The 12,549-nt window shown below is 47.3% G+C and overlaps 1 protein-coding gene across 2 annotated transcripts in view; it reads left to right on the top strand.

Moving 5' to 3' along the window:
• The window catches only part of AQR (aquarius intron-binding spliceosomal factor), a 276,039-nt gene that overhangs the window by 170,036 nt on the left and 93,454 nt on the right, over window positions 1-12,549 (top strand). For both annotated transcript variants that reach the window (XM_029599025.1, XM_029599024.1), the window contains exons 21-22: window positions 1,139-1,276; window positions 9,972-10,040. In XM_029599025.1, the coding sequence (XP_029454885.1) occupies window positions 1,139-1,276; window positions 9,972-10,040 (207 nt within the window). The remainder of the gene's footprint in view (window positions 1-1,138; window positions 1,277-9,971; window positions 10,041-12,549) is intronic.

Raw genomic sequence — 12,549 nt, 5'->3', positions numbered from 1 at the left:
CATAGGTCAGGTTGGGATTCCAAGAGGTAGTCATGGAGAAGATGAGTTTTTTTTTGTGAGGGATTGAGCATTTAATAGTGTTAGTGTGAAAAGAGTGAGACCTAGAAGTTGGTTCAAAGGAGATATCATGATTGGGATTAATCTCTTTTGCAAGATTGAGGGTGAGTAGGAGGATTTTTCTAAGTTGTTCCTGCTTTTGTGAATGATTGGGATGGTGAGAGTGATCATGGTTCGCAGCAGTGGTAGATCGTGAGTGAGGAAGGTAGGGATTGGTTTCGAGCGAATACAAAAATATCGCAAGAGGAACTGGTGTGGGAGTGAACTGCTAACGTCGAGATGAATGGAGAATAAGAGTGTTCCTGTTAATAAGACAAACGCTTGTTTCACAGAGAGCTGCCTTAAGGAGCTGCATGAAGGGGCGCACAAAGGGGTGGGCCCCTTTGTCACACGCCTTTGGCGTGCGACGCCCGGTGCGCGTCGCCAGAAGAAGGGCCCTGAATTTAAAGGGCTTTACCTTTATTTATTTATTTTTGGCTCGTCAGTTCCTGGTTGGTGCTGCTGCTCCGTGTCTCCGGCTCCCAATTGGCTGAAGAGGTCCCACGTGGGACCTCTTTTTTTTTTTTTTTTGGGCATATTTTTGGGCATATTTAAGCTAATGGTGCCCTGGGAATCAAATATATATTTGTTTTCTATGTATCTGAAAGATTGGCCCACAAAGAAACTAAAATTAATAACGTATATCAGTGCTGCAAGATGTGAGGTGGCATGTCTGTGGAAGGATACCCATGTACCTATTTTATCCTCACTTACTCGACGATTATGAACAATATATTCTATGTTTCATCTGACCACAGCTCGTAAAGATTCAGCTCACTTGTCATTAACTATTTGGAAACCATTTTTTAAATGGCATGAAGAATGTATCTAATCCATTTGGCTGATGACAGTTTGATACTCTTGGGGAAATTGGGGGTGGGAAGGGATGAAAATGAAAATCTTTGTACCACATTTATGCTAATTTAGTGTGGCAATGCTAAGTGGATTTGAATCTAATGTTTATAAGCTCACTATCTAAATCCTGCTTGTCAATGGTTCAATAAAATGTAAGTTATATAATTAACTGTATCCTGTGTTCTAGGATCACTTTCCCTATCAGGATCGGGACGGGAAAGAAGCGGAAAAAGGAAGATGAGACCCCAGAGAACAGCGAAGTGCTAATTGTGGAACCCCATGTACCACCAAACAGGGGGCCTTACCCCTACAATCAGCCCAAATGGTGAGGCCTACCCCTTCCACTGCTGCTGTCCCTTTTCCACAGCCAGCGGATGAGGCCTACTCCCTCTGCTTTCCCTTCCCCTTTACCACAACTCATAGGCTGAGGCTTCTGCCTTCTGCAGCTGCTTCCACTTCATCAAAAATCAGACGAAGATGCCTATACTTTCTGCTGCTACTTTCCCTTTACTCCAGCTCAGAGGGTGAGGCTTACACCCTTTATTTCCGTTATTGAGCATTAGCCAGTTAAGTAACTTAGATGGATATGATTTAACTAGCTAAGTTACAAGGGACGTTCAGTGGCATAGCTGTGCCGCTGAATATCCGCGTGTACCTCGATTTTCAGTGGACTGCAAGATAGCCGGATAAGTCCTACTTAACCAGCTATCGAGTGCTGAATGCGCTTTCAGTATCTGGCCCTTTATATCTGACAATTATTAGTTATTAACATTTGATGATTTTAGTGTACATCGCTTTAATATTATATGGAATTGCGATATATTAAATAATAAACTGAACTGAACCATAGCCCAGAGAGGGAGGCCTTTTCTCTCTGCTTCCACTTCCTCTTTACCACAATCCAGATGGTGAGGCTCTGCTGCCGTTTCCTCTTTACAACAGCCATAGCTCAGCAGGAACAATAACAGTGAGGTCCATGTTCAAAAGCATTTAGCTGGGTATCTCAGAAATTAACTGGCTAAATGAAGATTTGGGCACATATCTATATAAATAAAAATTAAATGTTTGTTCAAAATCTTAAATCTCCGAAAGTTCTTCACCGATTGCTTTGAAATTTTGACACAACGTTGCATTCGAATACGCGCGTGTTTTTATATACCTATATTATATAGATGTCACACCTGTGACAGGTAAAACATGCTTTTTTGGAAAAACAGCGCCATCTGTTGGACGTAAAAGCAACGCACACTATCTACAATATAAATGGGCTCTGGCCGGACCGCAAATGTGCAGTAGAGAGCAGCTCTACCGCACATGTGCGGACCATAGAGCTCTGCGCTATGTGCTGGGTGTCACAGAAGGGAGGAGGAAAGGGCAGACGAGTCACTGCTCCGAGAAACGGCTCAGCCCGTTCCTCTGCCGCTGGGGAATGGGGGAGGGAGTAGGGACTGCTGGACAGTTACACACAGGAGGAGGAAAGGATAGAAGAGTCGCCGAGCCAGTCCATCCACCGCCGGGGAAAGGGGGAGGGAGTTGGGACAGCCGGAGCAGAGCAAATGCAGAAACGTGCGCTTTCTCTTTTCTTTCTTTTCCATTTAACCAGACTGAGCCACAGCAACATGTGGCTGGGTACAGCTAGTCCTTAATAAATTAGGTGGCTAGAATTTAGCCGAATAAGTTAGGGGCGTTCCGGTGGCATAACTGAGAGGAGTTGAGTTAGTTGGCTGACTTAGCTGGCCAAGTCTGGTGGGCCAAAGAGTATCCTAAAGTTAGCCAGATAAAGTTAGCTGGCTAACTATAAGATAGCCGGCTATATTCAGTAGTGCAGCTGCACATTTGAATATGTCTCCAAAGTTAGCCGGATAAGTTTATCTAGCTAACTTTACTGTCTGGACTATGTCTGAATATGGACCTCAGAATCGCCAGAGCCTTTACTTTATAAAGGCCTTTCCACAGGTATATAATAACTAGTATGTGATAACATTCACCTGTAATAATGCACATTCTGAGTGTGTATTATCACACAAAAAGAATAGACAAGTTCCTATTGTCACATATGCTTTGGGTTCTTACAAATCTATAGACAGTGTAAGTTTGGACTGTTGGCTTCATGAAGATGGGTAGAGCAGGGCAAGGAGAATCAGAAGTTAGTGTATGCAACACCATCCTTCATCCCAAAATGGCAGAAATCTGCACTCTGGGAGCAGCAGGTGTGGGCCCAGAGCGGCGACTGATAGAATGAGCAGATGTGGGCCAAGAGCCCATATCTCTGCCACCAAGAGGACCAGGTTCTACTGCTGGGAGGAACAGCTGTAGGCCAAGTTCCCAGAGCTCTGCTGCCAGCAGGAACACTTATGTGCTGAGGTCCCAGAGCTTTGCCACTGGGAGAAACAAATGCTGCAGACTGAAGAGAGCCCCACCAAGCTACTAGAGGTAGTGATTGGAAAGCGATTCAGTGGCCAGAGCCTGTAGGAACACAAGGAGAAGGAAGGAATACAGGAGAAACTAGGTGATGGACGTGAACAAAGGGGGAAAACATCTTCCTCATCACACCCCCCATCACCAAAAAAATAATGAGCAAAAAAACCTCTAAAAATTCTTAAAAACTCAATACAGGAAATCCTCAACTTAAGATGTTTCAAGTTACAGTGATTTAGATTTACAGCTTTTCTAAATTGACACCCATGATCCAACTTACAACTCTTGCTTTGACTTTGACATCCAAGCGTCTCCCAACAGCACACATTGATGTGCTGATGACCATGAGGCCTGGTGAGATGACATCAGTAAGAGTACCAGGGATTTCCTCTCTTCAAAGCATGCCTTGGCACTTTCCTCTTCAAACAAAAGAAAAGTAATGCTTTAAATTGTGTTACTATATATGTGTTGTTATATAATGCTGAATTTTGGTGAAAACGGAATATCAGACTCTGGTGGTGGAACCAATTCCCCATTTCCCTGTACGTACCAGGATCAGTCCAGACAGCTGGGTTGTGTCTCCCTTCCAGCAGGTGGAGTCAGAGAAAAAAGTTGAAGGCACCCTCTGATAACCCAGTGTGCCACCTGCGATCCCTCAGAATTTCTCTGACTCCAGCAGGTGAAGGAAGACATACCCCTGCAGTCCTGATCCTTTCTAAAATTGAGTGTTTGTTTCTATTAAAAAGGGGTTCCTTACTCCTTAATGATCATTGACTAGATCAGCCTTAGTAAGTACTTAAAAAAAAAAATTACTTTCCATTCAATAACTTTGGTTAGAGCAGCATAAAGGGCCTTGTGCCTACAAGCCTTGATACCAGGAGGAAGTTATTAATACCCGAGTAGGGGGAATTTACCGATAGGCCGGTCCCTCCCCCCTCCGATTCCAGAGATGCTTCATTCCTCTGAAGGGAGCTATTTTCTGTTACATTCCAGGGAGGTACATTCCCCTGATTCACTGGCTCCATTTTTTGTAAAAAGAAAAAAAAAAGTTAAAGCCTGCTCTAAGTACCCGGCACTCCGGAGGAACTTACTGATTTTTTCTATTTCTGCCATGCCGTGGGGATCGCGATGTTCGGCATGTGGAGAGCTGGCAGCACGGCTCTCCCGCCTCCCCGGGGACGAAGGGCCTTCCGAACTGCCTGCCTAAGCCGCGCAAATGCGCGGCTTAGGCAGGGCTCAGACGGCTCCTCTCCATCGGCCTGCCCCGTTCCCGCTAAGCACGGGAACGGCGGCCATTTTGGAATTCTCAGGCGCCGATGCTGCACAATGTCTGGGGGGAGGGGATCTCCCTCCGCTGCTTTCCCCTCATAGTTTAAGCCCCGAAAGGCCTTTAGAAGGGGAATCGGAATCTGGCAGCATCCTTTCTCATCACAGTTTATTTTACTGTTGCACAAAGCGTATTTGGAGGCAGAGGCAGATTTGGATTGGCAGCAGTCTCCACTGGCTAAGGTCCCTAGACCTGCGGAAGGGTCTGTAGTTCCTGCAGTTCCTATACCCCGTCTAGCCCCTATTCAGGTGGTTCCGCCACCAGCTATTCCCCTGGACCCCGCGTCCCAAGACCCTTCCACAGCGGACACTGCGGGCGATGATGTTGAAGATTCTGCTCTTGTGGAAGGGGATGACCCACAGGTGTTCCGCTTATTTTGCAGGGAGGAGCTGGACCCTCTAATCCCTCATGTTCTGGAAGAGCTTGATATTCCGGCACTGCAGCCAGTGGCGGATCCTTCCCCAGGGGACCCTGTTTTTGCAGGGCTGAGGGCTCCGCCTAAAGACTTTCCCTTTCACCCGAAGCTTTGGCAGCTGCTTACTCGGGAATGGGACGCGCCAGAGGCCAGTCTGAGGGTTAGTAGGGCCATGGAAAAACTCTTTCCGCTTCCGCAGGAGTCCTTGGAGTTGCTGAAGGTCCCTAAGGTGGATGCGACCGTCTCTGCGATTGCTAAGCACACGACCATTCCTGTGACGGGAGGTACTGCTCTGAAGGACCTCCAGGATAGGAAGCTCGAGGTTCTTCTCAAACGGATTTTTGAGGTTTCGGCGTTCGGTGTTAGGGCGGCCATTTGCAGTAGTCTCATGCAGAAAGCTGGATGGGTGGGTGGGTGGGTTGCAACAATTGCTCACCTCTCAAGATCTCCCCCCAGCAGAGCTGGACCAGGCAAATTGTTTGGAGTCGGCTGTGGCCTATACTGCTGATGCCTTATATGATCTTCTACGTACCTCCTCTCGCACGATGGCCTCTGCAGTTTCTGCTAGGAGGCTTCTTTGGCTCCGCCACTGGGCGGCTGACGCTACGTCAAAGTTGTGGCTGGGTTCCTTCCCATTCAAAGGAAACTCGTTATTCGGTGATGAGCTGGAACATCTCATTAAAGACTTGGGGGATAATAAGGTTTACAAGTTCCCGGAGGACAAGCCTCATTCTTCTCGCACTTTTGGATCGTTCAGGGGTCATTTTCGGGGTCAACGCCGTTTCCGGACAGGTAGGGCCCCGTCCTTTGCTCCGAGGCAGACGTCCATGAGTTCCCAGGCTCGGGTCCATTCCTTTCGCGGGAGATGGCCTCTGCGTGAGCGAGCCTCCCAAGCTTTCTCTGCCACCAAGTCTGCCCAATGAAGGTGCGCTGGCCCATTCCTCGGTTTCGGAGATTGGAGGACGTCTCTCTCTCTGTTTCGTGAGGAATGGGTCAAGATCACCTCGGATCAGTGGGTTCTAAACATCATAGAACACGGTTACACGTTGGATTTTGCTCCCCCGTTACGGGACCTTTTCTTGGGGGTTGCCTTGCGGGCCCCAGATAAATCAACAGTTGATACTCCAGACCTTGGGCCAGGTTGAAAGATCTAGAGGGCAATTTTCCCGGTCCCAATGACCGAACATCGGACCGGACGGTACTCCAGCTACTTCGTGGTGCCCAAGAAGGAGGGATCCTTCCGTCTGATACTGGACTTAGACGGTCAACAGGGCGCTTCGGGTACCTCGTTTTTGCATGGAAACATTGAGGTCCGTCATTGCGGCCATCCACAAAGGCGAATTTTTGGCCTCCTTGGATCTGACCAAGGCTTATCTGCACATAGGAATCGAGGAGCGTCATCAGAGATTTCTCCGGTTTATGGTCTTGGGCGAACATTACCAATTTTGGGCGCTCCCGTTCGGTCTAGCGACGGCTCCTCGAGTGTTTTACCAGATGGTGGTGGTGGCAGCAGCCCTCAGACGAGAGGGGATTCTGGTTCATTCCTACTTGGATGACTGGCTCATTCGGGCCAAAGTCGGAAGCTCTTTGCAAAGTGGCGGTTCAGGCGGTCTTACATCGTCTTCGCTCCCTCAGTTGGGTAGACAATTCACAAAGAGTCAATTGGTACCTTACCGGGATTACAATTCCTGGGCGCCCGTTTCGACACGGCTTTTGGCAAGGTTTTTTCTCCCACAGGACAGAATGCTTAAGCTGATGTCTCAGATGCGCCACCTTTTGGCCCTCCCTTTGGCCATGGTGTGGGACTATTTGCAAGTTCTTGGTTCTATGGCATCTACTCTGGAGGTGGTCCCCTGGGTGTTTGCGCATCTGCGACCATTGCAGAAGGCATTGCTTTCCCGATGGGATTCCAAGTCAGAGGAGTTCCATCTGCCTCTGCCCCTCCTGGAGCTCGCCAGGTCCAGCCTCGAATGGTGGTTAGTTCCCAGTCACTTTCAGAAGGGGATGGATCTAGAGAATCCCGTTTTTCGGCTGGGGAGCAGTCTGCCAGTCGCAATCGGCTCAGGAAGGTGGACGCCTCAGCAGTTCAAGTGGTCCATCAATCGCTTGGAGACGAGAGCAGTTCATCTCGCCGTTACGCTGTTTTTCTCCCACTTGTTCATCATCTATCAGTGAGAGTTCTCTCCGACAATGCGACAACTGGTGGCGTACATCAACAAGCAAGGCAGTTACAAAGAGTCGTCCGGTTGCCACAGAGGCGGTCAGGTTGATGGTCTGGGTGGAAACGCCATCTGGTTCGTTTGGCGGCCTCTCACATAGCCGAAGTAGACAACGTTCACGCATACTTTCTCAGTCGCCAGCAGCTAACCCCGGATAGTGGGAGTCTGTCCGGGGAAGCAATGTGGCTCCTGACTCGTCGATGGGGGACACCCCGACTGGACCTGATGGCTACTTGCCTGAATGCAAAGGCGCTCGTTTTTTCAGTCGTCGGAGGGAATACGGGGCGGAAGGGGTAGATGCCTTGATCCTTCCGTGGGTCCCACGACGTACTACTCTGTGTTTCCTCCTGGCTGCTGGTGGGAAAAGTCTTGAAGAATAGAGTCCACTGGAATGGGTAGCTCCAGAATGGCCACGGAGGCCGTGTTCACAGACCTGATCAACCTAGCGGTCGACGTCCCTTGCGTCTCGGTCATCTTCCCCAATCTGCTTCGGCAGGGTCCGGTATTTTTCGATCAGGCGGCTCGCTTTGTCTAGCGGCTGGCTTATGAGAGGCGGCAGTTGAACAAAGAAGGGGTACCCGGATGCGTGTTATCTCTACTCTGCTCCGTGCGAGGAGGGAAAACCTCTACCTCTCTTACTTATGTTCTGGTATGGAAGGTTTTCGATTCTTGGTGCAGCGGATTGAACGTGTCTCTGCGCTGAGCCACCATAGTGCACATTTTGGCATTCTTGCAGGATGGTTTAAAGAAGGGACTAGCTTACAGTTCGCTCTGCGTTCAGGTAGCGGCGTTGGGCTGTTTGTGAGGTAATGTTGATGGTACGTCTCTTGCAGGACATCCAGATGTGGCTCGTTGTTTGAAAGGGGCTAAACATTTAAATCCGCCGATTCGAGCACTCTGTCCGTCATGGAGTTTGAATTTGGTACTTCGTGGCTCTGCGGCCCCTCCTTTTGAGCCTATTAAACGTACTACCCTGAAGGATTTAATACCCTCAAGACAGTATTCCTCGAGCAATGTGCTCCGCTAGGCGTATATCGGCAATTCAGGCCTTGTCCTGCTGGGAACCGTTCTTGTGCATCTCGGATTCGGGGATTTCGCTGTGGACAGTACCCTCCTTTCTGCATAAGGTGGTCTTGGCGTTTCAAGTCAACCAGTCTGTGGAGCTGCCGGCGTTTACAGATTTAGAATGGTCTTCTCCTCAGGCTCAGGAATTGAGGAGGCTAGATGTATATGCCGGGTGCTTCTGCAATACTTAGAAAGTACCTAATTGCTTTTCGTCTCTCAGACCATCTTTTTGTGTTATGGAGCGGTCCTAAGAAGGGATGTCAGGCTTCCAAGGCTACCATTGCGCGATGGCTAAAGGACACCATCGCTTCAGCATACATTTGTCATGGCCGGTCAGTACCCGATGGTCTGAAAGCTCATTCGATTAGGTCTCAGGCGGCATCATGGGCCTAGAGCCAATGTGTTTCGCCGCAGGAGATCTACAGAGCAGCGACTTGGAAATCTTTGCACATATTTGCTAAGCATTATCGTTTAGAAGTCCGGGCTCCGGATGTTGATTCTTTTGGCAGCCAGTGTGCTTAGGGTGGGACTCTCCGGATCCCACCCCATTTAGGGCAGCTTGGGTACATCCCAGCAGTCTGGACGGATCCTGGTACGTACAGGGAAGGAAAATTGGTTCTTACCTGCTAATTTTCATTCCTGTAGTACCAAGGATCAGTCCAGACGCCCGCCCAGTGATATAGTTTTCCGGAGAGTCCGCTCAATTGTTTCTTTTTTCTCTTTCTCTATAAGGTTTAGGAGACTATGAAGAATGACGATTTTGGATACTGTTTTATATCTGTGCTCTTTTTTCTGTATATAGTTTTTAGCGCTCTTACTTGCGGTTTTTGTTCTTGATTAGTCATTGATTGTTCACCCCCCTTAAATTTTCTGCTTTGATATTGACTATACTGAGGGATCGCAGGTGGCACCACTGGGTATGCAGCGGGTTTGCCTTCAACTTGTTCCTCTGACTCACCTGCTGGAAGGGAGGACTCAACCCAGCAGTCTGGACTGATCCTTGGTACTACAGGAACGAAAATTAGCAGGTAGAACCAATTTTCCTTATAAACATTCAGGCCGATACAGTACGGGGGGGGGGGGGAGGTGGTTTAGAGTAGGGCTGGGGGGGGGAAAGGTTGGGGGAGGGGGTGAGAAGGTCAGGTTAGGGGGAGGGAACGGGGAAGGCAGGCAGCTCGGCACATGCAAAGTGCACAATTGTGCACCCCCCTTTGCGCGCGCCGACCCCCTGATTTTATAACTTGCACGCACAATTATAAAATTGGGCATACATGTGTGCGCCAAAATGTGGGGGGGTGGGGTTTCAAGTTTTGCTGGGAGCAGGTGACAGCTCTTTTATTTCTTTAATCTTTATATTGTCATGTTTAATATACAATAGTGTCAAAATACATAGTCACAGCAGTCATTAAGTTAGTATTCTAAAACATAGCATAAAATTCCAGATTTATCTCTTTCAAACAAGGCGAGTGTGATATCACACTTGTAACCGACCTCCATGAGTAATTTAGGAAGTGAATCCTCATTTGGCTAACTGCTTTCATATCGTCATAATTTCCTCTAACATTTTTTCTTACAGTAACACAATTCAGTTCACCCATACTCAGACGGAGGCTATTCGTGCAGGGATGCAGCCTGGGCTCACCATCGGTAAGGCACTGCACAGGACGTGGGCATCCCCTGTTGTAAGCACCATCCAGAGTAATCTCAGTGCAGATTATATAGCTGTTACAGTGGAAGCAGAATTGTTCACATCCTTGGAGTACTTGGTGCGCATGGGCTACACTTTCTGTACTGCAAATCCTGGATTCTCTGGGGCCCAATTTTTCAAAGGGATTAGGCTTCTTGGGGCCAATATTCAGCCTGCAGAGCGGCTAGATAAGTTAGCCAGATACGCCTATCCAGCTAACTTAACTTGGATATTCAGTGGCGTGAAAGTGCCGCTGAATATTACCTGACTATGTTAAAGTTAGCCGGATATATATATATATATATATACATACACCCAGCTATAACTTTAGAACATCTCTATGATGTGGCCAGATTTAGCTGGATAGGTTAACCGGTTAATTTTGAATATTTGAGTTAGCTGGTTAACCTATTTGGCTAACTCCGCTCTTCCCTGGAACGCCTGCCCCCCATCACAGGTGCATCCAGCTAAATTCTATCTGGATAATGAGTTATCTGGCTAAAATTTAGTCAGATGAACCATTTAAAATCACGGCTAAGCCATTTAGATGGATAACTTTTCAGTAAAATTTCAGTTTAATGGCTTTTGAATATCGGCCACCTAATTTTTGGAGGTAGGCTCTTTTTGAAAATTTACCAGGGCCGATTCCTAAACTGAACCTCCTAGTTTCATTAGGACTCTAAATTTAGGAAGCAAAAAAGTGGGTGGCTACAGGGGCACAGTTAGGACAGGGAGACTGTTTGGAGCTTAGCACTGATTTTCAAAACTAGGTACCTAAATTTTAGGCCCCTAAATCTGTGACTTTTCACCTGAAAACTATGGCTCCTAAATTTGATTGAAAATAGGTGCCTAAGGGACCTAAATTTAGGAGCTCAGCTCTTTTGAGTATCAACTCCTCTGATACCAACCATAAAATCTCTGCAGCTTGGTTTGGAAGTGTTGATTTTAATGTACTGGGAAGGATTAATAACATTTGTCAACTAACTAGATGTTAGTATCTTGTCTGTAGGTTAGGGATTCTCAGCCCATACTATAGTAAAGTGAAATGTATGAGAGCGGGCTACACATTTTCCAAATAAACAAATAAATAAATGATGCCAGACAAGAACCTGTTGGCCCACTCAGTCTGCCCACTTGTCTTCCCCTCTGTATCTATTCAACTTTGAGAATATGAGCAGATAAATTCCCATACTTAAACCAAGCCAGTGTCCACCTCCTCTTTTACCGAAGCATACCCAAAATCGGCCATAGCCTCCTCTACCTCTGCCAGTAGGCCACATCAGGCATCCAAACTGCCTTCCTCCACTCCCAAGCAAAGAAGTACCACTATATTTTCTCAGAGCCCAGCATATACAGTAGGTAGATGAAAATGATAGAGATGATATCCAGGTCATCTGGCTATTTCATTCATCCTCTAAGGAGATATGCCAGCTGTCAATTGTAGAGGTTTGACCATCTGCAGCATATTGCTCCACATTTTGTTATCTTTCTTTTTGGTTCTTACAAGTTTCTTTACTTAATCCAATAACTTGACCTCTTCCCATGTCTTACCACCAAGTTTTGTAGTAATCCACTAACAAAACTAGTGAGGCTGTTGTCTTTGACTGTCTGTCCACCCTGTGCGTATTGGTGCTAGGGTTGTAACCATATGCAGCTGTTCCACCACCTAGCACATTGACCCTAAAGTTCCTTATAACTGTGGAAATGCTCAAGCCCCCTCTCTGATTTCTTCTACTTGTTACCCCCTATTTCCCCTGGGGTTCTCTTGGGTTCTCAGTAAGGCCCTTCTGTACCACTGACAAAATCAAATGCAGCTAGCAAGAGATGTTAACATTTAAACTTAGCTCATAGAGACTTATTTCATTGAGTGAAAGAAAGTGAGGCATCATTGCTCCCATAGGCCATTTCTTTTTCCAAGACTAAATGTTGTCTTGGAGGTTATTAGCTTTAGGCTCACATCTGCCTAATATGCCGTCTGCATTTGTCTCTGAATAATTCTGCTAACTTGATTCTGTCCCTGGATATCCCCTTCCTTGCTTTGCTTGTGTCTCTGGGTATCCCCCCAGGCTCCACATTTATCTCTGGGTGTTCCATTCACTTCACCCTCTTGTTTGTCTTTGGGTATCGCAACCCCCCTGCCTCATGTAAGTCTCTGGGGTTTCTCTCCCTTCTGTTTGTATCTCTGACCATTTCCACCTACTATGGTAGTATGTATGCCTCTGGGAATTGATCCCATCTGCTCCTCACAGGTCTTTGGCTATTTCCTCTGTTTTGTCTTTTGTCTCCTCCTCTGCCTCATCTACATTTCTGGGCAAGTCTCTTTGCTGAATAATACTACTTATATTTTAAACCCTCTTACTTTCTCTGAGCCCTTCATTCTGTCCAACTGGGTTAGCTTGTGCCAACCTCACTTGTCTACTGATCAGCTCCACAGCTTTGGAGGACCGGCAAAACAAAATTGCCATCA

The sequence above is a fragment of the Rhinatrema bivittatum genome, chromosome 4 (genome assembly GCF_901001135.1).
Source record: "Rhinatrema bivittatum chromosome 4, aRhiBiv1.1, whole genome shotgun sequence".
Classification (NCBI taxonomy): domain Eukaryota; kingdom Metazoa; phylum Chordata; class Amphibia; order Gymnophiona; family Rhinatrematidae; genus Rhinatrema; species Rhinatrema bivittatum.
Note: the sequence above shows the minus strand (reverse complement) of the source record. Positions and strands in the feature narration are given on the sequence as shown.